Source organism: Aphanomyces invadans (assembly GCF_000520115.1).
Source record: "Aphanomyces invadans strain NJM9701 unplaced genomic scaffold supercont1.7, whole genome shotgun sequence".
Taxonomy (NCBI): domain Eukaryota; phylum Oomycota; class Saprolegniomycetes; order Saprolegniales; family Verrucalvaceae; genus Aphanomyces; species Aphanomyces invadans.
The window spans coordinates 705,662-729,638 of NW_008580152.1; the positions used below are offsets into that span (position 1 = coordinate 705,662).

Sequence of the window (23,977 nt, forward strand, 5' to 3'; positions counted from 1 at the left end):
GTACTTTAAGGGACTTGTTATTGCAATCAATAGATCCTATTAATTTGCTTTGAATTTCGAACATGCACAAACATTTAAAATTATTTGCGGGGACAATACTAAAGGAGTGCCCGTCTATTGGCGGGTGGTGCACCAACGCAAAAGTCCTCGATTCGGCCGAAAATTACTCGGACTTTAGGACGAGGAGGCCGTACGGTTTAAGTACGATGGGCATCGCTACTTTATCGGACATAGGTCGATCTGTTTCCATAGTCCAAAACCATCGACCCTTCCGTCTTGAAAGTACAACGGGTCAACACTATGCTCAAAAGCACGTTGGCAACCCCTTGAAGGTGCCGGCTCATGCACACCACTGCATGCAAACGCAGCATTGATTTCGGCAAGTGACGTCCTTGACACTAACCAGAAGCCGAAGCGCCTTCGCGCCAGGTCGTTCTGGGTGACAGTGATATCTTGTACGAGAAGAAACGACACAAAGAATTGCGACGAGTTGAACTACTTTCGGTCTCCTGTCGTGCCACTCATGTATCTTCGTCAGCGCCATCGTCATTTTCTGGTCGGGATAGACGACAACGCCAGCCTTACATTAAAAAGCTCGAGTGTTGCTGAAGTGTTGGGAAGCTCAAAGTAGCGCTGGCCGACACGTCAATGCACATGATCCAAACGGTGCTTTCAAATGGACGGCAGTAGTAAGACAATAGATAAAATTGCAATAATCCATGTATGTGTTTCACACTAGCTGAACTCATGACTCGATACGTTCGGACGCCACGGTTGGCAAGGCTTTCATAAACGACTTCCTGATCGTTTCTTCGCTTATCGATTCCCACGCCATGATGCTACGTTCGATCATTTTCATTCGCTTTTTCGCAGCATAAATCACGGGCACGTCACGCAGCCATAACGCACGCATCTTCGTCTTCAGAGGACAAGTCACCCCGACATCAAGTGATTGACAAACACCCGCCGTGTTTGCTGGCAGAGGCTCCAGAAACGAGTACAACTCGTCGTCCGCGACCTGTCGTGCTGGGACGGACGGCATGGGCTGACAAGTTATCAACCAGCAGCGTCCTTGGGCCGACAAGCTCGACTTTAAGTAGCTCCCTCAGGTAGAACAACAAGTCCTCGTCCATCCACGTCGTTTCTTGAACGGCATAGGCGTGACCCGTAGGATAGTTAGACAGCTCTTCGGTTTCAAATTGGCAACTGATCACCGCACGCACAAGAAAGAGGATTGGCAGTTTAGTTCCTACAAAACGAATTACATCAAGTTTACAGTATTATCACAAACCATCAGCACATCTGGCCAACACCGCCGTCATACGGTCGGAATGCTTTTCCGAGGAGTCACTGTTAGCGCCGACGCCAATCTTATACCAATTACGGTGTTGTGGTGTGTTGTAATACACTGCCGTATCGTCAACATAAACGATGTCGCGCAATGGGACGTTGCTATGCTTGGGCCATAATGTTGAGGCAAACATTTCCTTTTTCTCAGACAGCAGTTTGCTTTAATTTGGAGAAGCAAAGAACTCACTGAGCAAATCCATGACGGTGAGCAAAGCGTTGGCACAAGCCGAGGAGTCCAGTGTAGCCAGTGCCTGCTGACGCCTTCTCGCCTAAATACTGGTCGACTCAGGTTGGTTGGTGGGTCTTTATCCACGTGACCATGTGAGCCATGGTGAGGTGGTGGCTCTCATCTCGTACAGATCACATGGAATGTACCAAGTCGTCAGTAAATTCCATCATGACGGGTCTACCTTGGCCTCCAAGGTTGGGGCGTTGCTTATTGCGCTGGGTCTTCTTTACTGAGCCACTTCAGCCATTGTGAACGAGGTATCCCTTCTAAAGCGCAAATAGAACTTACAGAGAGCGTCGAGTTCTCATAAGCTCTCGTCAGCATTATGCGAATGTCGTTGCAATATCGCCGCTGGACCTAATGCGGGAGGACTGGTGTTGGCATCAAAGTTCAAACTGCGAGGGATTTTCGAATCGACCAATCACATTGCGTTAAAATTCAATGGGTATTTATCCAATCACTGCGTTAAATCTTATTGTTAGTATTTTCGCCTAAACGACATCGCTAATCAGATACTGCTCAATATTATTCGAGTACTGGTACCACTTTTTCAAGTTTTTATCAAGTCGACCGTACAGATGGCACTGGTTCGCTGCGAATTCGACGGTGGCGGTCGCAACGTGCGATGGATTCAAGTGTAGGGGCTTTGGTTGTTTGGCCAGACTAGGCGTAAGGACACACACTTATTCGCACTCCATCGATTCAAATGTAAGGACGCCAACGTGAACGGCCCATGCAGGCATTTCGACGGATTGAATGGTCCAAGTCGGGGTCAGCACATGCGCAACGACTTATCGTACCAGCCATTCGTGGTCTATTGCTGCTTTCGCTTGCATGCCCCAGACACTGTCTGCCATGACGTGTGTACTCCCACTCGCATGCGCGACCTCAATTATTTCCTGTGGCAGCCGACCAGAATGGGGGTTGCGTATATCTTCCGGGTTGAGGTGATTTCATTCGCTATAATACAGAGTTAAAATTCGGCTCCAGCCAATCAAGTTGAATCATGTACACCCGGGGTACCTGGACTTCGTACTTAATTGAGTCACGTCATTGTCCGCGCAACGCGACATCGCGTGGATCGATCGATGGTGGCTCGGCATTGTCCAACATGCCTCCGCTGCGACAACCTGGTACCGCTGCCATGGCGACCGTGCTTGAAAAGGTGATGCGCCAGCTGTGGGACCTTGACGACGCGCGCGACAATTCGTGCACTGTGGCCCCACCAGTCACCCCCCAAGAGGCTCAAGAGTTCGTCGATGCCATCGCAGACATGCTGCGGCAGTCCGGCGCCGACTACGACCAGTGCGACTGGATGAGCGACGTCGACGAGTACCTGGAGTCCGAATGGTACACGCTAGAGAGCATATAAGCGGCGTGGAATCAATCTTATTTAACTGTCGATCTCAACGGAGCTATGGGCTGTGGCTAGAAGTGGCCAGGCGTGGGCCATGAAGCGCGGCGCGTGCGTACATCATGACTCCAGCGTTGCCAAGACTAGACCTAGGCGACACCGCGACCGACTGATGGATGTCAAGAATCTCGTTCTGTCATGTCGAATGGTTTCCTCGAGGCAACTGAGACACTTCCACTTGGACGTTGTGACTACACGATCGTAAGTTGTCGTGCAGGGTACATCCATGCCGCGTGCTTTGCAAATCCCGCCCGCATGATCGAAAACAAAGAATTCGTCAAGCGTTGTCGAATCTGTGCAGAGCGGTTCTACATTCACTTCATGCTCGACGGGACGTGCCACAAGCAGAGCCGTCTCCGCGACCACATTCAAGATATCCTCGAGCCGCGTGATTTTGCTGGTGCTGTGGACGGTCTTTGTGGCGCAGGCGGCACGATGAACGACGCGATGCCGTGAACCACTTGGAACTCCAACGTCGCGGTGCTTTGCGAACCCGGCGCCATATGCGGCGTAGGAGAGTTGGAACGCCGCCGCCGAACCCATCGGGTTTCGCTGAAGGACAGACGACGGGTTTCAATCGTTGGTTGACCCGGTGATGAACGAAGTCATGGGACCGACACCGCAGCAGCAGTCACTTCACAAGAACCACAACCGATCCTGATCCATCGGAAGGCGCAGCACCGACAGCGGACGTTCCCTTCCAGGGGGGATGATGTGCATGTGCACGGTGTGAGGCCTCTGAGCCTCTGATGTCCGCACGCTGGGCGTAGGACCCAGCAAAAGCTCGTGATTCTCACGTTGGTACGGCTCCTCAACGTGTGGCAAGTGGACGTTCGATAGGACGCGGCGCGCGGTCGATCGGTGATTGCCGTTTCCAGCGCTGTGGAACATCTGCGGTTGCCCAACAAACTGCAGATCAACGCGTGAAAATATGGACGCAGCAGCTTCAGCATCATCCATACCGCGGGGGCTTCACTACGTACGTGCGGCACTCCCATTTCTCACTCCTTGGTTGTCATGTGCACATCCCACCGGTCATTGTTCGAGTACCATACGTCTCAGATGCTGTTTGGTTCGGTTGTCTGCGTTGTGCACGATGTCGTCATGTCAATGAGTGACGGTATGCATCACTGCTATGCGCACGACATGGTGTTGGGATCCTTTGGGAATGCTTGAGGTAGGAAGCACAGCGACATCAGAGGAACAAGTGATCTCTTACGGCCAAATGAGTCAGTAAAGGTACAACCTGTCCCTCAGAATGTTCCGAGTGCCAGCGACTTGGGGGCACGACGTGGGGTGGGTGAATGGTCCATGGTGCTGTTAGTCTTGAATTAAATAACTTGAATGAAGCTGCCACAGCAGTTGCAATCGAGGAAGAGTTGTGTTGCTACGGATGTGGTGCTCATGTGGAAGTTTGGGACTTCGTCGCACATGCACCTAGGCCAAGTCATCTTGAGCATGCTGCATGCGATAGAAGGAGGATATACGAACTCATGAGCTACAAAGGCATTTGACATGGCATCTTGGAACCGTGCCAACGGAGTCTTGGGGCCATGGCTAAGCGGAAGTGGGAGGTACAGCCCACAAACGCATTCGAGAATCGTGATCTCGTGCTCGTTCGTCGACACATCAATTCCATGCTTCTTACACAAAGGACACAGGATGAACTCGGATCCATAGCAACCTTGATGCAAATCCAACGCTTCGAAATCCGCAATCCACGCTTCCTCGGCCTCGAGCAGTTCCTCTGCTAGTTCCAGCTCCTCGAGGCGCATTTCCTCGTGTAACGCACTCTCCAAGCTCGTCAACACGTCCAAGTAGTCGTCGTGGGTAAGTTCGCCGCGAAGCCTCAAGTCTTCGAGGCAAATCGACTCGGACACGTCCATCACTTCTGACGTGACATCCGACGTATGCTGTCGTAAATTCTTGAGGATGCGCTTGCGATTCTTCTTGACGTGCTCCATGCACCGTCGCTTGAGTCCCTCCTTCAGACCTTGCGGGGACATTAACATCACGTCCCGCCCCTGCGATGTCCACCGCTCGCGCAACCCGCCACTGCCGCCCGCTCGAGTTCCCGCCATTCTGATCAATCTCCAAAGTTGCGCTGGTTCACTACTTGCATCGGATTGGCTAAATTGGAATTCTCGATTCGGGTATATTAATACTTGATTTTTGTATGCCACTGATGGCGCCATTGACACGTATTTTAATAGAAATATAAAAAGAACTACTAGTATACATATTTGAAATAAATTGCGTGCAAGTATACTACACTTTATCCAAGTAGTTTGAAACGGCAACATGTCCACCAAAGCGCGCCGCTCGCTCGCTCCGTGGAAAGCATCGATGGGGAGTGATCATACCAGGCTAAGGGACGGTTTTTCCTGCGTCACAGTGGATTCGTAAGTTCCGCTTAAAGCTTCGACATTGTTGTACATGTTTCGTGGCCATGCATGTATCTTCTAGTATTTATAAAATTCATCTATTATCTCTGGTAATAAAAAATTAAAATATATGGTTAGCATCCTCGTGCATCGGTGCGGGACACGACGCATGTGTTTGGTTTGCATGTAGCTCTGCACACACACGCGCAGGCTCGACAATCCCATCCTTCCTGTCCATTGCCACCACCAAGTTGACTAGAAGATAGAAGAGAGTTGTCCATTGAATCCACTTGCTTAATGCACAAACGCCTTGGCGGCGGCGATCGCTTGCTCGAGGCCGACGACCGTTTTGGCTTGGCCGGTAGCAGTGAGGGGGTCCTTTCCGCCGCCTTTCCCTCCAAGTGACGCCATTGCACCATTCACCCAGTTCTTCGCGTCGAGCCCCTTGGCGGCATGATGCTTGGCACTGACCTGGGCAAACCCGGCCGTCTTGGTGCGATCCGCGTCGACGCTGAAGATGAAGAAGCTTCCGTCGGGGTACACTTCGACGGCAGCATCGAGCAATTCACGGCCCAACTTGGCTTCGGCGCCGACGTCCAACGAGAGCACGACGAACTGGACACCGACCACCACCGTCAAACGCATTCAACGATTGTTTGGCGAACGTACCTCTTCACCGCTGGCCTTGGCCGCGGCCACCAACGCCTTCACATTGGCGACCCCCGCGGCCGCGCGGGCGGCGGCTTCTTCCTTTTGCCACGCCTTAATCTTCTCAATCAAGTCGTTCAATTGTTGTTTCAGGGCCTGGACAAATTGTCACGTGGTTGGTTCGATGGGAGCCACCGCAAGAGATGCGATCCCATACCTCCTTGCGAGGAAGCGAGATGAGCGCTGTGTCAAGCACCGGTCGAAATGCCGCGACAGACGTGACAATCTCCGCGACAGGGAGCGTGGCCAAGTCGTCGAGTTGTTTCTTGAGCCCGTTGGCACGCGCATCGGCTTCCTTGGCGGCCTCCCCCGTGTACGCACTCATACGCCGAATGCCCTTGGCGACCGCGCCTTCTTCAAACAACGCAAACGACACCGCTTCCTTCGTGTTGGTCAGGTGGGTCCCACCGCAAAACTCGACGCTGTATTGCTTCCACGCGGCGTTTTCAGGATCCGCCAACATCTACCAACGTCGCAAAGATGAGTCCTCGCGTGCGGAAGCGGACAGACCGATGGGATGGCGGCACCAATCGACACGACGCGGACGTGCTCGGGGTACGTTTCCCCAAACACCGCACGCAACCCTTGGATGCGCTTGGCATGCGCTTGCGGCGCCGATTCCACGTACACGGGCAGCTCTTGCGCAATCACGTCCTTGCAAATCGCTTCGACCGCCGCGATCTACGCCCAAGGCACGAGATAGCGTCAGCGCACGTCCTTCCACGACAAACAGCACGGAGAAACCAAGCCAACGTAAACGTGCCATCGTCTGGATGCACCCCGCCGCTCGACGGAGGAGCAAGGCCAGAAATGAAATGCACGGGTTTTGATATCGGCACGTACTTGATCCGGCTTGAGCGGCTTGTTGGTGGTGAAATCGAATCGAAGGCGGGCGTCGTCGACGAGCGACCCACGTTGGTCGACTGTCGTCCCAAGGACATGGCGAAGCGCGTAGTTGAGCACGTGCGTCATCGTGTGATTGGGAGCGATCTTGTTGCGGCGCTGGTAGTCGACTTCGACTTGGACTTCGTCACCGACGTGGAGCGTGCCCTTGGTCAGCGGACCCACGTGGAGGACATACCCAGCGTACGACTCGGCCGCGTGCACGTTGAAATGCGTCATGCCGTTCTTGATTACACCCGTGTCGTAAATCTGTTCAATACATTCCGAATGAGCCACCACCCCAGGGCCTAAACGCCCGGCTACAATGGCCGACCGCGACAATGGTGGCCTTCCAACAAGAGAAACGATTCCTCAGTTGTCCAAGGCCCCATGAGCCTCAGGTCAACGCACACAGGACACACGATCGCTGCAGCAAGAAGTGCCATCCACAAACAGATCCACGTGATGTACCTGACCACCGGACTGAGCATAAAAGCTGGTCGTGTCCAGGATGACTCCGATCGCCGCATGTTCATGGGCCGCGGTGGATTGGACAAATGTCGACGCGGTCGCAGTCGTCGTGAAGATTGCAACGACCTTGGCCGACACGTGCTTTTGGATGTACTTGGCGTCGTCGTGGGTCGGAGCAATGTGTTGGGCGGCCAAGTGGGCCGTTTCCGCCGATTCCAGCACGAGGGGGCGCACGCCAGCGACGCCGGCCTTCTTGCCCGAGCTACAAGCACGCGTGTGAGGTGCGCCGACAGCAGCGCGTCGACGTACTTTTCCTTTTGAATCTTCATGGCCAAATCGTAGCCAGCCACGTCAACGACCAAGCCTTGCTCTTCCGCCATGAGCTGCGTCAAATCCAACGGGAACCCCATTGAATCATACAAGAAGAACGCGTCTTCGCCAGGCACGACTGTCTTCTTCTCCGCCTTCAACGCAGCAGCAATCTTCTTGAATCGGTCCAACCCCTTGTTCAACGTCCGGCCAAAGCTCTCTTCTTCGTCCAAGATCACTTCAATCACCTACAGCCATGCTTACCATCCATCCTGCAGACCACAAAGACGCACCTGAGATTGCTTGGTCACCAACTCAGGGAACGCAGCGCCCATCATTTCGACAACCTTGGGCACCAACTTGGACAAAAAGCCTCGAGGGGCGCCGAGGAATTGTTCTCCATACCGCACGGCGCGACGCAAGATACGGCGAAGGACGTACCCACGGCCATCGCTAGAAGGCACGGCGCCATCCGAAATCGCAAACGTCAGTGTGCGAATGTGGTCAGCTACCACGCGATACGCCATGTCCTTGAGCGTCGGGTCTTCATCGCCAAGCTTGCCCGTGTATGGTTCCGTGGCTCCGCACAGCGATTGAATCGACGCAAACAGTGGCATAAACACATCCGTGTCGTAGTTGGACATCTTGCCTTGCAAGATGGACGCCAAGCGCTCGAACCCCATGCCCGTGTCGACGTGCTGGCTCGGCAGCACAACGAGCGATCCATCGGGCTCACGGTTGAACTGGATAAACACGTTGTTCCAGATTTCAATCACGTCGGGAAAGTCCGCGTTCACGCGGGCAGACGCGTCGCGGCCACCGATGCGATCGTAGTGGATTTCCGTGCAAGGGCCGCACGGACCTTGGTCGCCCATTTCCCAAAAGTTGTCCTTGCACCCAAACGGCAACAAGCGCGATTCGGGGACGTACCTACGAGAGGAGTCGACGTATGAGGCAATGGACCGAAAGGAAGATGATACAAGTGCGCGCAACGTACTTGAGCCACAACTTTTTGGTCTCTTCGTCTGCAGGGAGGTTTTGCTTGGCGTCGCCGCCAAAGTACGTGACGTACAAGCGCTCCGGTTCCAACCCGTACACTTTAGTCAACAACGTCCAGCTGAGGTCGATCGCACCTTCCTTAAAGTAGTTGCCGAAACTCCAGTTTCCCAACATTTCAAAGAACGTATGGTGATATACGTCCTTGCCAACATCGTCCAAGTCGTTGTGCTTGCCGCCGGCGCGAATGCACTTTTGTGAGTTCACGGCACGGGTGAGCTTGGACATGGGGTGGGAAGGGTCGACTTGCCCGAGGAAAATGGGCTTGAATTGGTTCATCCCGGCGTTGATGAAGAGCAACGTCGGGTCGTCCAACGGAACGACCGGGCACGACTTGTACTCGACGTGGGGCAGCGACGGATGGTTTACGAAGAAGTCCACGAACGTCTGTCGGATGCGCTCGGCAGGCCATTCCGTGCCGTGTTCCAGCGCGGCCACTCTCTTCTGCAAGTCTTCCATGTTGGACGGACTGCACCACACAAAAAATGCGATTTTGAAGGGCATCCAGCTAAGGAACACAAGAAATGCCGGATACAATTATCCGGAATCCTGCTTCAAATCCACAGCCATACTAAATCCAAGATATTAAATTGCGACGCGAAACTTCAAGCACATGTGGATGTCCACCACGAGATTTTGAACTCGGCCAGGGAAGGGACATCGCCATGAGCCAACGTTGGCATGGTGCGCGACGGATGGTCTTGTTGGAACGATATCCGCGCGCTGGGATCGCAGCGTCAGCAAATGAGCGCACATGCTCTTCCCAGCACTTGCCTGAATTTGTCACATGTGATTCGACGCGTTTCACACTTGTGGCCATGCCATGTCCTCATCATCGAACGCGAGCCTTATTCGCGCCCCAATCGACCTCCCCATGCACGTACAAATATGAGCATTAGATGTTTGCTGGCAAACTGTGCTTGTCTCACACGCCTATTGTTTGTAGTTGCGGATGCATACTAAGTATCTGGAGATTCCACAGGGCCATCGCAGGACGTTTGCAGCCACGTAAAGTCGGCGCTGCCTGCAAGATCTCAACATCAGCATCCTCTGAATGGAGGAGCCCCTCAGGATTGCTCGAGCGATACTACCGTCGCCAGCCCGAGCGTCGCACTGTTGTGTGTCGATCGATACCCCTCCCTCGATCGATCCTAACGGCTAGAAATAAAAGAATTCCATGCAGGGACTATAAATTTGTATGCACATAAAAAATTAGTAGATACGGATAAATTGATCCTATCCGGACATGAAAACTCCAAAAATAACTTGAGCGCCGAACGCCACTTGGCGATTGTATCTTGCGGTGCCGCCATGGACAAGGAGGTCCCCGAGCTCGATCATGACGATCGAATCGACCAGTTCTCGACGGCCAAGTCTCACGACGACGAGATCGATGGTCCTGGTGGAGACGATGATAGCGTCACGCCTCAAGCAACATCGGATTTGGACGTCAAGGAGCTGTCAATACGAGTCACCCATACACGCGCGGACCGCCTCGAAGAAATGCAGTCGGTGGTGAAGAGAGTTGTGTACGAATCGCGCGGTCCATTGTACTTGGATCTGTGCTCGCGCACGTTTCCTCATCTCGGTGCGCTCGTGAAATCGTTTCGCACGACGGCTGATGGAGGGAAAGGCCAAGCCGAGCTCAGTGGAAACGTGCACATTGGTGACCTCGTCCTATCCCTTAACGACGTCGACTGCACCGTGCTTCCATTTCAGCATGTCGTTCTTGAAGCGAAAAACGCCAACTTCCCGCTTGTGCTGACGGTGCGTACATGGACGGTACAAGACTAATGACATGAGGCTCCTGCATTAGGTGCTGCCCAAGGTGTACGTTCCCGAGTTCTTTCCAATTGCCCCACCTAGCGTTCCCGGTCGCCGTGGAAGTGAGCACACTCTGTCGACGGACCCATCACAACCCTGCACTCCAACTAAGTACGTACAAGAAACACATTTCCGCCTGGCACTGACACGCCATGAACGCTCAGTGGAAGCGTTGGGCGATGGGGGAAATTTGGGCAAATCCTTGACATGCGACCAAAGCGGGCATCCCTGACTGCCGTGGACATAACCAAGGCAACGATCCTGACTTCCCCACGAGTTCACGCTGTCACAACCAACTCGACGTCGACGTCGTCGTCTCCGCCTTCCCCGGCCACCACGACCACCGTGGGAACACTCTCGACAACGTCAGTGGGATGGACTGCCACGCCACCAGCACCTCAGCACCAGCAACAACAGCCAGGCGGCCGGACGCCCCCCGGCACTGTCACCACCAACAATGTAAGGAAGCGTGCAGGAGTTTCCCATTCACATCCACAATTAGGAGAAATTCCAACAAAAGTTCAAAAATTGGCAAGATTCGATCACGCTCGACAAAGTCGTGACGTCCAGCACGAATCTGCTCAAGTTTATGGGTGGGAAAAAAACCCCCGACGAAAAAGGTCGACCATGTACCGCACTAAAATCCATCTAAACCGTGCAATTCCCTCCAGACGAGTGGACGCAATGGCTCCATGGCGCTTCGATTGCATTCCGAGAACACACGAATGCGTTCCACACGTCTGGTCTCCACCTCGTGTCGACTGGAAAGGCCATGGGCGTCGAAGACGGTGAAGTCCATTGCCAGTGGTTCCGCATCTTGCCCGCGACGAACGAATGGTTGTTGCTGCAAGGTAGAGATACCTCGTTCGTGCGACTTTTGCATCACGTTGGAAGGACGTAGGAGCTACCCACCGCACGTACATGCCATCGATTGACGACGTTGGAGCTACGATTGGGCTGTCGTGCTGCATCAGTCGCCTTGGGTCCATGTCCCCCGTGAAACTCGTCCAACTCGATCAACCACTTGTCGTTGGTACGAAGACGACCCCATGCCCCTGTGGTTTCCGTGCGAAACCAACGGATGGGTGTACATGAGCTTCATGCGGCGTCCTTTACTCTCCATGCTGATGCAGATCCGTCCGTTCAAGACACGACCCGCATGATGGTGGAAGCAGGGTCCGCTTCGTTCTCGGTACTTGTTGGGTAGTTGTCGAGCATGGGACGTCATAGCACGTGTGGCAACTAGGCAACACTGGCAAACTCGGAGCTCGTCAGGCACGTCCATTGCATGCAACGCACCAATTCAATTTTTGTGTTGTAGCTTTCAACTGAAAGTGGACACGAATCACGTGGTCGTGATTCAAATTACAGAAGACGATTTTGATACGGTCGTCGATGCTCCGTACGACGATCAGTTGCATGTGTACTTGGACCCTGAAGACTCGACGCGATTCGTGCTGCGCTTTCGGCCGTCGGGGGATGCCGTCGGCGTCGTGACGGAGGACACCGCAGGACTTTTGTCAAACGTTGGGATCCGCCCCGGCATGCTCTCAACATTGCATCTGACTGCTCAAAGCGCCTCGACGCGAGATATCATTGCATCGACCCTGCGATCGTTTCGAGCGCAACGGTTGGCGTCGAACGAAGCACACGAATCTGCTCGACGAGCGGAAGCGACTTACTTCGGCAACGTCGTCGACAAGGCGAGGTGAGCGTCATTTCTCGGTGGAGATGTGTTGGCGGAACGAACTTTGTAGCCTTCGCCTGCCTGCCGTGCTCACCAGCAAGACCGACTCGGACTCACTTGGTTCGAACGACGATGTTCCAGGTGATTTGGACGTCAAGACCCCAGGGATCAAGACCATTGCAACGACCGACGAAGTCTTCGAACTCAAGGTTTGGACAAAGGCGCTCATCGCATGCAACAACATGGTGAACATGGTAGAGGCAGCTGGCGTCGCAATCGCTTGTAATCAAAGCCACGCAAAATGAACGCAACTTGATGGCAATTGCAGTGGAAGTGCGCGACCGAAAGCTCGACGACCAGGTGGCGGTCAACACGGCGTTGCAATTGCAAGTCGAGTCGTTGCGTGGGGAGCTCAAGGTCGCCAACGCTGCGATCGAGCGAAGCAAACGAGTACAAATCCACCCGTCGACGGGCATGGCTTGTCATGTGCGATTGAATGTAGATGGAAGAGTCCGCCCTTCGCCTGCAGCAATCCTGTGCAGACCTGAAGAGGACCAACGAAGCACTGGAATCTCAGCTCGCTGTCGTGAGGACCCACAACCACGAAATGGAGGCCAAATGGGCTGCATTGGACGAAGACTGCCGCACCGTACGTTGCCCCACTCGTGGCATCTTTCTTACTGGCATCGTGGTTTTGCTGTAGGTGCGGGCCGAGTTGGCGGCACAGCAGGCTCTGTGCATGAATCTTGTGGAAGAAAGGAACAATTTGAAGTCGAAAGCGACGGATCTATCCAAGGAATTGCGTCGACTGCTAAAAGTACGTTGTGTAGAGTTGAATGACCATGAATGGCTTTCGTGGTGCGCACAGCATGGTCAGAGCGTGGGCGACGTCGAAGCTCAGTTGTTTGAACGCATGCAACTTCAGATCGATCTAGCCGAGGCCAAAGCCGACGTAAAGCGGTATCAGGACGAGATGAATGAATTCAAAAACGCTTTGGATTGTCACGTCAAGCAACGGGGCATGGGCGACGTCGTACGCCCTCGAAGTTGCTTGCGACTGGCTGAATCTCGACATGTAGGAAATGCAACGAGTGCTGAGCCAAAACAAGGAGCTGCAGCGCCTCGTGACACACTTTTCGACCGCACTGAGCGCGTCGCAAGAGGAAGTTGCCAAATGGAAAACCTTTTACGACAACAGTCCGTTGAAGGGAATGATGGCAACCCAGATCCACCTCACCAAGTCGACGTCGTTCAAGCGCAACGAGCAGCTCGTGTTTGACGAAGACGACGAAGAGAGCGACGACGAGGCGGAGGGAAAAAGTTCAAACGAATGATCTTTGTTCACTGCACGACCTCCGGTTTGCATGAATAGCCATCGGTGCGAACGGAACAAACTGTTGCCCGATGCACGGTTGGGCTGTGGCAAGCATGGAGGCGTCGCCAGTCGGACCAGCTACACCATCACAGATGTGTGACACCCACGAGAGTACGAGACTGACGCGACGGATCTGGACGCTCGTCGTTGCAAGCACAACCCTTTCAAAAAAACTGTTGGTCCCGCTTGGAATCCACGGTCAAGATGAGGCTACATGAAATCAGCTCCCATCTCCAGCACACCTCATCAGCAGAGATTGTAGTCGATAGAGATTCCATGGGGGACGGAGATGTCGATCAGCTGGATTGGATGAAGTCGTGTGCCCAAGCGTCATTCCAAAACTGGTGGAACGAGAAGAGTTCAGAAAGCACTTGTGACCGCGCTCGCACGTAAAGTTGTCGGCAGCGAGGAAGCTGCCGCAAGCCTGCACTCAAAACGTCGGTTTTGGCGGCATGACCTTTTGTTTCCTGTACGTTGATAAAAAATCAGGCTGGAGTCGTCATGCGTGCTTGATCGAACGACCGGACATGACGATGCAGTCGACGAGCGACGGAAACGCTTCTTCGTCAACTTCTGGATATGGCACGAGTGTCTTCAAGTCCACCGAGGCAAGCGTGGACGCAAGCAGACTGCACGTCGTCGCTACCAAGTGGTGCCGTTCCGCCAACGCCCCCGCTAACTCTTCCTGATGGTTGTCCATGAGTTGTGTATTCGGAATCACGATCAGGTGTTTGCGCTCGACGAGGGTGTCCATGATGGATCCAGCGCCGGCATGACTGAGTACGAGAGATGCCCGCCGGATGTCGTCCTTGTACGCTGGATTGAACCGGTAGAACGATGTGGTGAAGGTGTCGTTAGCAATAACGCGCGGTTCGTGCGTGCCACGGCCAATCTGAAACAGGATTTCGTCATATCCCTTCTGCTTGAGAATCGCATGGACTTCGTCCGTGTCCACAGCCGCGATCATCTCATCAAAGCACGTCGTTCCCACCGTCACGAACACCATCTTCTTCGGCATCGTCGTCGGCGGCACGTCCCCAGTCGAAAAGAAGGCAATCTACTCCAATACTACTAGTAATACTATTAGAAACACTTTTTCGCCATACATGTTCAAAATATTTGCGAAAACGACCGAATTATTCTATAGTTTCTTCCATAGTATTGCCAGCAGGAAATGCACCGGCCGGCGATGCATGGTGCCTCGAGCTCGAATGCAAGCCACATCCTACGGCACTCGCGAAACGCGACAAACTCGAATAGCCAAGGCCACCATTCTACAGAGCTTCACGAGTCACAATGGCCTTCCACTGCGCCTTCAGAGCTGCCTTGTGGTTGTCTTGAACCCAGCTCAGCAATTCGTCGTGCAAGAACTTGGGGTTGCGCTGCCACTGCGCAACGAGAGCTCTACGAGAGCTGACTTTGGCGCTACGATACACACACAATGAACTCGGGATTGTCAACGGGATGCCGGTGCGAACCGTTCGAGGGCCGACACGAGCACTTGGATCTTGACATCAAACTTCTTTTTGATAAGCGACAAGCTCGGCTCGCGCAGTTTGTTGGCCAAGAATGGCTTTAGCGATGGGACGACGAGTCCGTCCAGCAAAAATCGACCGAACCATCGCAATTTGACCGGTCCGTCGGGGTATTCCACCTACCCCAGGCACGTCATGGGCATTCGAGACCCTCAACCAACTCTAGCTACGTACCAACGCTGCAGGCAACTCCCATTTGTGACTGCCGTACATGGGCTTCACATAGCACTCGACGCGGTCCAGTGCAGCATTGTATTTTGGCGGCGGCGCCGCCAACGGATCGGATGTCTCGCACAACGGCGTGTTGGCCGCCACAGAAAACAACCAGTCCGGCTCGACCGCAGTCACAGTCTTCATGTACGCTCTATGGGGTGGCACTGGTCTGTGAGCCATATCGGCGCGGGACACTCGAGAAAAGATCGACCATCGCAACCACCGACCGACTCTGACGCACGGCGCACGCTCACTCGTCCAAAAATCATGTCGAATTCGAATCTCTACCGACCTGGACGTTCGTACGACGTTGGTGTAAACAACGTAGGGCGGTAGCTACACAGGAAAGCGCACGTGACGTGCCAAACAATGACAGCGATCAAGCGGTGTGCCAAGACAATCAACCTTGCTTGGGTCGGTCGTGAACAAATGCGAGTGCGGGTGAATATACAGCGGCTCCGTCACAACGTCGTTGCAAGACATGTAAGCACAATTCCGCTCGATCTTGGACCCACTCGTGATGGTGCCTAGGCTCGATCAATCGTGTGATCCGGTCGACGCGGCCGGACGGTACCTGCGGGCACTCGCCGCGCGACTTGGTCGACGAATCCTATTCAAAACGGCATGCATCGTCGTCGACTCTGCGCTATCGACGACAACCAACCTGCAGCAATGATCTGACGCAGCAAGTCCTGGTCGTCGTCAGACGGCGGTGGCATGTTGGGCCGCAGTGTCAGCGCGGTGGCCCCCACGAGCTTGTTTACAATCGTGGTGAGCTGGCCGCGCAGTTTGAGCATTTGTTCCATGATCTAGACCCGTGCTCAACGACACCACGGGGCATGGAGCACCAACCTTTTCGTGCAAGTGATTTTCAGCACAGAACGAGGTCGACCCGCCACTGTACGCGTACGCTCCGGCGGCGCGAAGCATGCTCAGGACGTCGCTGTCGTTGTCTATCCATTGCGTGTGGCGCTTCATCGCTTCCGCTTCTTGAAGCTCTTCTGTCCACGCGTCGATTCGGGTCTCCGTGTCGGCGGCGGTCGAAGCGTCAGTCGGCAGCGTGTCGTTTGTGGCATCTTCCTTTTGAAATTTCTGCGTCTCCTTCCGCTCCCGCTCCAAAATGAAAGGAGATTGCCCACTGAGGCTCGCGACGACCGCAATCGCATACTCCAAACACCCGACTTGTTGAGCCAACAACAACATTTTGGCAAATCTACCAGGCATTGTCACGAACGGACAAGCGGGCGGCGGCAGCAGCAGCTTACCTGGGGGCCACAGGGAACCCAGCCAGCGTTTTGCCCAGCCCTGAAAGCGACAACGAGAGTTTATTGCCCGACCGTGCCACGAGTCGTGCCCACCTGTAATGGAATTCGTCGTGCGGTCGAGTGCACCCAAGTGCAGCAGCGTGGTCACGGCTGCGTGCAACGCGATCGCTTCCGGGGGCGTCGGGAACGGGAATTGGAGAATGTTTTCGATCCCCATCGCTTTCATTTGCAGGACAACATCTTCAATGGGCTGGCACAAGATCTAGCTCCACAAACAACGTGGCGTTCGGCTCCCGCACAACGCCGTTACCTGCGGCGGAGAAAACGTTTTGAATTCATTGTCAAACACGGCCGACGAGTACAAGCGGTAGCAATGGCCAGGTCCTGTCCGTCCGGCACGACCGGCGCGCTGGTCGGCACTCGCTTTGCTGATCCACTGGACTTGAAACTGAGAGATGCCGCTTTTGAGGTCAAACACCTGCACAACGCAGTGTCAGCCATCGACGCCTTCAACGCGCGCCACACTCCACCACGCACTCGTTCTTTCGTCCGCCCCGCATCGACCACGTAGCGAACGCCGGGAATTGTCAGCGATGTTTCGGCTACGTTGGTGGCGACAATAACGAGGCGGTGTTTTGGCGGCGGCGCCTCAAACACCTACACAACCCATTGAGACGACCGCTTCAGGAGGTTGGAGGCGGCGCCACCGCGCGATTCGATGGTACAACAAGGCACACACCACGTGCGCCACGTGTGCATTCACCACGCCGGTGCCGCGAGTGACTGGGCCGTACCTTCATTTGGTCGTCGTTGGCTAGCATCGAATACAGCGGCAGCACATGGACAAAAGGAAACAAGTCGTCTGCTTCGTCGATCGCGTTGGCGTCGCCGTCCAAGTCCCCGTCGCGGTCTCCATCGTCACTCTTGTCGTCGTCGACCTCTTCTTCGTCCCCGTACACATCCGCGTCGTCCAAGTCGGCTTCGTCGTCATCGTCGTCATGCTCCCGGATGTACCAAGCCTCGTTTTGCACACTGTTGCGGCGATGGGTCGATGCCTGGACAAGTTTCTTTCGCTGGGACGAACCCATCGTGCGTCGGAGCTGGCGCACGAGCTGCAGAATCTCGCGCTGGCCAGTCAAGAACACGAGGATCGCGCCCTCCGGCAACCTGCGGTGGATTTTTGCCACCTACACCGTTGAGACATCCACGCCTGCCATATCATTCACGCACCTTTTGGTACGCGGCCTGGACGTAGTCGTGCAACTCCGTGTGTTTGTTGAAATGGACGGTGACGGGGTACTGGCGCGCTTCGACCTTGATCACAGGCGGCGGGGTCGGAAACAACGTCTTGTTTTGAGTAAAATCTTCCACGCGCAGCGTTGCCGACATAATGACCTACTCGTCCGTCATGACCACTGCCACCATTGCGTTTTCGGGCATGGCGTTGGATGCGCACCAGCTTGAGTGGTTGAATCGGGGGCGGCGCCGAGGCCTGGTCGGCAAGAGACAGCGAGTCGAAGTGCTCTCGTTCTTCGATCGCCATTTGGGCACGAAATGGCGCAACGCGCGACAAGAGCCCGATCAAGATGTCTGTGTTCACGTTGCGCTCATGCGCTTCGTCGAGCAAGATGATCGAGTACCTACGAAAAGCGGTCACGGACGTGTGTGTCGACGGCGGGCTCTCTAGCGACACAAACTTTTTCAAGAGAAAGTCCTGTTGGATTTCTTTGAGCAAGATCCCGTCCGTCATAAACTTGATGCGAGTGGCGTCGCCGACGTGCTCGTTGTCGTAGCGGATTTGGTACCCCACCGCGCCGCGCTGGCCAAAGTCGACGTTGAGCTCGGTGGCGACGCGCTGGGCGGTGCTGACCGCCGCGACGCGCCGTGGCTGTGTCACACCAATCATGCCTACGTCCATGCGACTTGGTGGCTGAGTATCGCGTAGCCAAACGCACCTGGGTGCATGCCGTCGGTGCCATACCCTGCTTCGTACAAGAACTGCGGGACCTGCGTCGTCTTGCCGCTCCCAGTCTCGCCGCACAAGATGACCACCGAATTGTTTTGAATTGCTTCCATGATCTCCTGCTCCGCATTGCACACGGGCAACTGCATGCGACCCAGCTGAATCGCGTCCAACCGATGGACAACCACCTTTTGCTGGAGTTGGAGCGGCGCAACCGTCTTGGCCAGCGCCAGCATTTCGTGCGTCGTGTGCAAGTGCAAGGCTTGTGGTGTGTACTTGGGCAGGGCATCGTACTTGTCGACGACGGCACGTACGGGGGCCGCAGGATTTCCTCCCTCTGCCTTGAGCCGACGCTTCGCTTCGTTCTTGGCCCGCAGGGCTAGCAACTTGGCCATCATGGCCGACTCGGACGATACTTTCTCGTCGATCACGGCGGGTTTGGTGGACGATGCGTCGTTCTCATCTGTAGAAGGTGCTGCAGGAGCTCGCAGTTCGGCGGAAGCAGGACTGAAAAGACTCGACTTTGCTGGCGCCGCCGCGGTAGAGAGCACGACCTTCTTCTTTTTCGCTTTCTTCGACGTCGAATCTGCACTGGGCGAGATGACATCGTTGCGCAATGTCGGCACCACGGCCGATTTGACCACTGGCGCATCAACACCTCCCGTGGAGTTATCCACGGGCCCTAAGTCGGGAACGTCGTCGCCCTTGCGTTCACCGAGGTCCGGGTACAGCTCCTCGCGTGCAGAATCTGTGAGAGTCAGGCCTGCCTTTTCTTGATTCATCGAGCGTTTTAGCCTATGCACATGTCCATGAGCTGATCGATACAAATGGGTGGTGCACACCTTTCTTTCAAAGTCTCCTTGTGGCCCAGGCGGGCGGTGGAGTACATGAGATTCAGATGCTCCTGGGACAGCTTCTTTGACTCCAGCGACTGAAACACTTCGTCGCGACGAGCCTCCTTGGCCTTGCGCGCTTCAAGCTGCGCGAGCTTTTTGCGCTTGCTGTTGCTTAGCTTCGTGGCCGCCTTCATCACCTCCTCACTTGGTGGCTTGGCCTGTCCTTTGACTTTTTTCTTGCGCACGGTGAGCAAGTCGTCTTCGTTCCCACCCAACTCTTCCATGAGCTCCTTCGAGAGCAGTCCAGTCGGCTCTTCATCCGTCGCGGGCGTCGTCGTCGCCGCCGCCGTTGTGTCGGCCATCTTCAATGTGTGATGATCTTTCACGTTGTTCTGCGATACCATTGGTTAAAAATGCTGAAGTGAAATTCGAGCCAACCATTGTGCAGGACCAAGTCGAACGGCAAATTACATACTCAAATCAAGTTAAAATTCGATACGCACTACTTGCAATTGAACCAAGTGAGCCCTGTCGTGGCGTGTAATGGAACAGGATATCATGGAGTAAAATTCATACAAATTCCAATATATTCTTTCAATACGACGAGAGATGTCGGTCCAAAGTGTCTCTTACTGTTAGTTTGACAATGACGTTCCTTCCACACACAGGTATAGCTAACCACCAGGCCTTCTATGTACGCCCAACGAGTCACTGCATTCGAAGCGTTCATGAGAACAACGTCAAATTGTGTCAAGGCCTGTAGTGCATACCTCTACCATCTCCACGCAACAGAGGACCGTCAAGGGGGCGACCAACTCCACAGGCTCTGCCCCGTTCAAAACGAGCACGCGAATGCAGACAATAAAATTGATCACTGCGTCTGTCGGAGACACGTCCAAGAGCCTATCCCTCTTCGTTTGACTCTACCGATCGTTGGGTTTCGAGGACAACGGTCTTACACTATAATAATACAACCATGAACCTGTTTCAGCAAGACAGGATATCATGGTACAAATGGTCGTACAGTGGGCATGGCGACGATTGGTTGGTGGACGGAGTGCCCACGACGCGTTTTGATTGGTCGAGGTGGGTTCATTGGTGGGTTGCCCGTTTGGTTGGTGCGGTCAGTTTTGGAATCGACGAAGATGGGAACGAAACGCGTGAAGGGAAAGAAGAAGCTGAAGAGCATCAAGACCAAGCAGACGGATCTGCATGGGTCGAAGCGCCGCCTCGTCAAGCTTGGCAAGGAGCAAAAGAAGGGAATGAAGGGGATCGTGGCCAACTACATTACGCGTAGCCAGGCGATCAAAAAGCTCCAGATCACGCTCAAGGACTTTCGTCGGTTGTGCATCCTCAAGGGCATCTACCCGCGTGACCCGAAGAAGAAGGCAAGCGGCAAGGCCACGACGTACTACTACATCAAAGACGTCATGCACTTGGCACATGAACCGATTCTCAACAAGTTTCGCGACATGAAGACGTTCATGAAGAAGCTGAAGAAAGCTCTAGGTCGTAAGGAAATCTCGGACGCCCGCCGTATCAACGAAGCCAAGCCAACGTACCCGTTGGATCACATTGTCAAGGAGCGATATCCGCGCTTCCAGGACGCACTCGCCGACTTGGACGACGCGTTGTGCTTGGTTCACTTGTTTGCCGTCATGCCGTCCGTGAAAGGCATCCAGAGCAAAATGACGACCGACTGCCTGCAGCTCGTGCGCGAGTGGCAGAACTACATCGCTGCGAGCCAGGCGCTGACCAAGGTCTTTGTCAGCATCAAGGGGCTGTACTACCAAGCCGAAATTAAGGGCCAGACGATTACGTGGCTCGTGCCGCACACGTTTACGCCAACCATGGACAAACACGTCGACTTGCGTGTAATGCTCACGTTTTTGGAATTCTACCAAGTGCTCCTCAAGTTTGTGCACTTTCAACTGTACACGGAACTCGGCGTCGCCTACCCGCCCAAGATCGACCTGCAGCTCGATGCAGCCGGTGTTCAACTCGCTGCGATGAAGCTGGAGAAAAAAGCCACGGCTGACGCTTCCAACGGCGATGCCGCCGCCGACGACGACGCTGTCCACACGGACGAGGACGCAGTCGCCAAACAGCAACAGGACTCGGAAGCCCGCATCAAGTCGCTCCACGTTCAACCTGAAGATGCCGATGACGAAGACGCTGAAGCGGAAGCAAGCTACGGCCAAATGACCGAGTCGCTCACGACCGCCTTCTCGACCTTGACGAAGGACTTTGTGGGGGACAAAGCAGACAGCGACGACTCGGCCAAGCTCTTTAGCGGCCTCCGCTTCTTCCTCTCGCGCGAAGTTCCATCGGCATGCTTGGAGTTTGTGATCCGCGCGCAGGGCGGCGTCGTCGGATGGGACGGCGCCGGGTCGCCGTACTCGGAGAAGAGCGACTTGATCACGCATCACATTATGGATCGTCCGCACCAAGGCCATCGATACTTCACCCGCGAATACGTCCAGCCTCAGTGGGTGTTTGACTCGGTCAACAACCAAGTGCTACTACCGCTTGCCAAGTACGTGCCCGGTGCGTCGCTGCCGCCGCATTTGTCGCCGTTCGTGGACGATGCAGCCGAAGGATATGTCCCCGACTACCGTAAGCAGTTGGACAAGCTCAAGAGCGCGTTGGATGCGACGGCCGTCGGCGAAGAAGCGGACCACGCTGCGTCCGACGAAGCGGAGAGCGAGGACGAAGAAGATGCTTATGTCCAAGGCTTGAAGGCGGAGGCGGAAGGCGAGGCCGTAGACGCCAACAGCGAAGACGACGATGACAATGACTCGACGTCAAAGAAGCGTGCGGCGGCTTCGACTAGCACCAAGCCATCCAAGAAAGCCAAACGTGAAGCCGAACAAGAAGAACTGCACGACATGGCGGTCAACATGATGAACAAGAAGGCCAAGCGGTTATACGGTCGGATGCAGCATGGCCTCGGGAAGAAATCGGACAAAATTAAGGCGCTGGAAGAAAAGAAAAAGGCGCTGGCCGCCAAGGCCAAGAAATAGTAACCTATGTAACATCGAACTCCACCCAAAGATGGACGTGCTCTTTCGTGCCTGTGGGTTGGGATGGCCGCACAAAGCGGTCTGCATGGCCACTACTCGGAGCACAACCCCCTTCTATTGCTACGTCGTGTGAGTAAAAGATTATCGTGCTTTGGAACATGAGCGAACCGTGCAGAAAAAAATGGCCGAGAATACGACACCTGATCAAGTAGTTGATATGAGGTCGGCTGGATTTTGCCACCACTTCACATTGCCGTGGCTACTTGACGCACTGACGAGTGCCCCGCTCGAATCCGTGAATCACAACGGGACGTAGCCAGGTTGGAGGACGATCACTTCATGGAGATGCTGTGTGCGGTAGCGTTGGATTTTATGTAAATAGGTTAGTGTTAGAACACGTGAGCTTGAATCGCGGATGCTTCGCACGGGTCGTCGTCGCCGGACCAGGTCCCTTCGTCATCAAGACAGAACCGATCCAACAAAAACGCCGCCATGTCGGGGTCCCCAAGTGCGAGCGCCGCATCCAGCACATCTGCGGATGACGTGGCAACGCTGGTATGGTCCAGCAAATATTTCACAACACTCAAATGTCCATTGAGAATGGCCCCGTCCATGGCATCGGACGACGCTCCTTCATCCCGCCATTCGTTGAGAAATTGGACGATCTCAAGATGGCCGCTGGTCGCTGCCGCATCCATTGCGCGGTACGTGCAGCCTTCGTGGCGATTCTCGTGGAGGTATTCGACAACATCGAGGTAGCCGTAGCAGGCCGCGCGGTCCATGGCGCCGGGTGTACATCCCTCGCGACGTTTCGTGTGCAAGTACTGGACAATTTCCAAATGCCCACAGCGAGCCGCGCCGTCCATCGCCTCTGTTGAGCACGGGGAGAACTCGACTTCTGTGAAATATTGAACAACGTTCAATTGTCCATTGCACGCAGCCCAGTCGAGTGTTGTGGTGGTCATGGTGCAGTGTTTCGAGTCTTTGCAACGATTTCGTTCTGTGAGGTGGGTCATGACGGTGAGCTGGCCAGCCCACGCAGCCAAATCCATCAGCGGGATTGTCGGATCCAACAAGTCATTGTCCAACATGAAGTCGATGACGTCGATGTGGCCAACGCACGCTGCAAACAGTTCCACCGTGAACGACATCGAGTCAATGCACGCGAAAAGCCGAGAGAGTCCTCGTGTGCCATGTTTTGCTAGCCATGGCGCAATGCCCGTGGCAAAGTGGCCAATGTGGTTGCAGAACTCAGAAAAGTTCCCAATCATGAGGAAGTATAGCGCTCGATTCGTGAGGTGTTTGGGAAGGAGATCGCTCAAGGGCAACATGTCTTCGTAGAGACCACATTGGTAGGCGAACACGCATTGCACCAACTCGCGGCTGGCCAGGACAGTCGCGGTCGCAGTTGATGGCATCGTACGATACATTGTGACCGCATTGGTCAACCTCC

General features: G+C 54.6%; 7 protein-coding genes across 25 annotated transcripts; 3 read left to right on the forward strand and 4 right to left on the reverse strand.

Moving 5' to 3' along the window:
- Nucleotides 1-2,627: 2,627 nt before the first annotated feature.
- On the forward strand, nucleotides 2,628-2,983 carry H310_04412 (hypothetical protein). Its single transcript, XM_008868741.1, has one exon. It carries the CDS (start codon nucleotides 2,691-2,693, stop codon nucleotides 2,949-2,951), a length of 261 nt encoding a protein of 86 aa, XP_008866963.1. The 5' UTR covers nucleotides 2,628-2,690; the 3' UTR covers nucleotides 2,952-2,983.
- A 1,031-nt stretch (nucleotides 2,984-4,014) lies between these two features.
- On the reverse strand, nucleotides 4,015-5,098 carry H310_04413. 2 transcript variants are annotated; one of them, XM_008868743.1, is made up of 3 exons: nucleotides 4,642-5,098; nucleotides 4,485-4,550; nucleotides 4,015-4,430 (listed from the first exon to the last, which is right to left on the reverse strand). In XM_008868743.1, the coding sequence occupies exons 1-2, from the start codon at nucleotides 5,072-5,074 to the stop codon at nucleotides 4,492-4,494; spliced, it is 492 nt and encodes a 163-aa protein (XP_008866965.1). In that variant the 5' UTR covers nucleotides 5,075-5,098; the 3' UTR covers nucleotides 4,015-4,430; nucleotides 4,485-4,491. The 2 variants fall into 2 exon arrangements, with proteins under 2 accessions (XP_008866965.1, XP_008866964.1); XM_008868742.1 differs by having other exon boundaries at nucleotides 4,485-5,098.
- Nucleotides 5,099-5,489: 391 nt separating this feature from the next.
- H310_04414 (alanine-tRNA ligase) lies at nucleotides 5,490-9,290 on the reverse strand. Its single transcript, XM_008868744.1, has 9 exons — nucleotides 8,745-9,290; nucleotides 8,041-8,677; nucleotides 7,748-7,995; nucleotides 7,439-7,700; nucleotides 6,929-7,237; nucleotides 6,596-6,766; nucleotides 6,243-6,548; nucleotides 6,047-6,181; nucleotides 5,490-5,992 (listed from the first exon to the last, which is right to left on the reverse strand). Exons 1-9 carry the CDS (start codon nucleotides 9,260-9,262, stop codon nucleotides 5,672-5,674), a joined length of 2,907 nt encoding a protein of 968 aa, XP_008866966.1. The 5' UTR covers nucleotides 9,263-9,290; the 3' UTR covers nucleotides 5,490-5,671.
- A 786-nt stretch (nucleotides 9,291-10,076) lies between these two features.
- Nucleotides 10,077-14,733, forward strand: H310_04415 (hypothetical protein). 8 transcript variants are annotated; one of them, XM_008868747.1, is made up of 15 exons: nucleotides 10,077-10,570; nucleotides 10,620-10,738; nucleotides 10,792-11,086; nucleotides 11,130-11,247; nucleotides 11,299-11,478; nucleotides 11,529-11,660; nucleotides 11,761-11,819; nucleotides 11,874-11,902; nucleotides 11,949-12,335; nucleotides 12,385-12,523; nucleotides 12,573-12,764; nucleotides 12,817-12,963; nucleotides 13,018-13,131; nucleotides 13,183-13,347; nucleotides 13,394-14,733. In XM_008868747.1, exons 1-15 carry the CDS (start codon nucleotides 10,115-10,117, stop codon nucleotides 13,646-13,648), a joined length of 2,787 nt encoding a protein of 928 aa, XP_008866969.1. In that variant the 5' UTR covers nucleotides 10,077-10,114; the 3' UTR covers nucleotides 13,649-14,733. The 8 variants fall into 8 exon arrangements, with proteins under 8 accessions (XP_008866969.1, XP_008866973.1, XP_008866974.1 ...); XM_008868751.1 differs by having other exon boundaries at nucleotides 12,573-12,596; nucleotides 12,643-12,764; nucleotides 13,018-13,347; XM_008868752.1 differs by having other exon boundaries at nucleotides 12,573-12,596; nucleotides 12,643-12,764; nucleotides 13,183-14,733.
- H310_04416 (hypothetical protein) lies at nucleotides 13,531-20,003 on the reverse strand. Of its 11 annotated transcripts, XM_008868753.1 has the most exons (19): nucleotides 19,508-19,905; nucleotides 18,658-19,460; nucleotides 18,400-18,610; nucleotides 18,159-18,342; nucleotides 17,933-18,097; nucleotides 17,497-17,889; nucleotides 17,240-17,359; nucleotides 17,013-17,180; nucleotides 16,796-16,964; nucleotides 16,703-16,742; nucleotides 16,290-16,650; nucleotides 16,102-16,246; nucleotides 16,012-16,047; nucleotides 15,843-15,964; nucleotides 15,730-15,773; nucleotides 15,399-15,588; nucleotides 15,168-15,343; nucleotides 14,985-15,114; nucleotides 13,531-14,746 (listed from the first exon to the last, which is right to left on the reverse strand). In XM_008868753.1, the coding sequence occupies exons 1-19, from the start codon at nucleotides 19,903-19,905 to the stop codon at nucleotides 14,189-14,191; spliced, it is 4,413 nt and encodes a 1,470-aa protein (XP_008866975.1). In that variant the 3' UTR covers nucleotides 13,531-14,188. The 11 variants fall into 11 exon arrangements, with proteins under 11 accessions (XP_008866975.1, XP_008866979.1, XP_008866980.1 ...); XM_008868757.1 differs by lacking the exon at nucleotides 13,531-14,746 and having other exon boundaries at nucleotides 14,769-15,114; nucleotides 19,508-20,003; XM_008868758.1 differs by lacking the exon at nucleotides 13,531-14,746 and having other exon boundaries at nucleotides 14,783-15,343; nucleotides 19,508-20,003.
- Nucleotides 20,004-20,638: 635 nt separating this feature from the next.
- Nucleotides 20,639-22,616, forward strand: H310_04417 (hypothetical protein). The gene has a single exon (XM_008868764.1). The coding sequence runs from the start codon at nucleotides 20,647-20,649 to the stop codon at nucleotides 22,522-22,524; it is 1,878 nt and encodes a 625-aa protein (XP_008866986.1). The 5' UTR covers nucleotides 20,639-20,646; the 3' UTR covers nucleotides 22,525-22,616.
- A 92-nt stretch (nucleotides 22,617-22,708) lies between these two features.
- H310_04418 (hypothetical protein) lies at nucleotides 22,709-23,964 on the reverse strand. The gene has a single exon (XM_008868765.1). It carries the CDS (start codon nucleotides 23,952-23,954, stop codon nucleotides 22,914-22,916), a length of 1,041 nt encoding a protein of 346 aa, XP_008866987.1. The 5' UTR covers nucleotides 23,955-23,964; the 3' UTR covers nucleotides 22,709-22,913.
- Between the last annotated feature and the right edge of the window lie 13 nt (nucleotides 23,965-23,977).

Coding starts and splice junctions, on each gene's coding strand:
- H310_04412 (XM_008868741.1), top strand. CDS start 2,691: ATGCCTCCGCTGCGACAACCTGGTACCGCTGCCATGGCGACCGTGCTT.
- H310_04413 (XM_008868742.1), bottom strand. CDS start 5,074: ATGGCGGGAACTCGAGCGGGCGGCAGTGGCGGGTTGCGCGAGCGGTGG. Junction 4,431..4,484: donor AATGCCTTTGTAGCTCATGA/GTTCGTATATCC, acceptor GACTTGGCCTAG/GTGCATGTGCGACGAAGTCC.
- H310_04414 (XM_008868744.1), bottom strand. CDS start 9,262: ATGGAAGACTTGCAGAAGAGAGTGGCCGCGCTGGAACACGGCACGGAA. Junction 8,678..8,744: donor ACCAAAAAGTTGTGGCTCAA/GTACGTTGCGCG, acceptor CTCCTCTCGTAG/GTACGTCCCCGAATCGCGCT. Junction 7,701..7,747: donor ATGAAGATTCAAAAGGAAAA/GTACGTCGACGC, acceptor GCGTGCTTGTAG/CTCGGGCAAGAAGGCCGGCG.
- H310_04415 (XM_008868745.1), top strand. CDS start 10,115: ATGGACAAGGAGGTCCCCGAGCTCGATCATGACGATCGAATCGACCAG. Junction 12,336..12,384: donor AACGTCGTCGACAAGGCGAG/GTGAGCGTCATT, acceptor CGAACTTTGTAG/CCTTCGCCTGCCTGCCGTGC. Junction 12,964..13,017: donor TGGACGAAGACTGCCGCACC/GTACGTTGCCCC, acceptor GTTTTGCTGTAG/GTGCGGGCCGAGTTGGCGGC.
- H310_04416 (XM_008868753.1), bottom strand. CDS start 19,905: ATGGTATCGCAGAACAACGTGAAAGATCATCACACATTGAAGATGGCC. Junction 16,247..16,289: donor AAAATCACTTGCACGAAAAG/GTTGGTGCTCCA, acceptor GCACGGGTCTAG/ATCATGGAACAAATGCTCAA. Junction 14,747..14,984: donor AGGCGCAGTGGAAGGCCATT/GTGACTCGTGAA, acceptor GTATTGGAGTAG/ATTGCCTTCTTTTCGACTGG.
- H310_04417 (XM_008868764.1), top strand. CDS start 20,647: ATGGGAACGAAACGCGTGAAGGGAAAGAAGAAGCTGAAGAGCATCAAG.
- H310_04418 (XM_008868765.1), bottom strand. CDS start 23,954: ATGTATCGTACGATGCCATCAACTGCGACCGCGACTGTCCTGGCCAGC.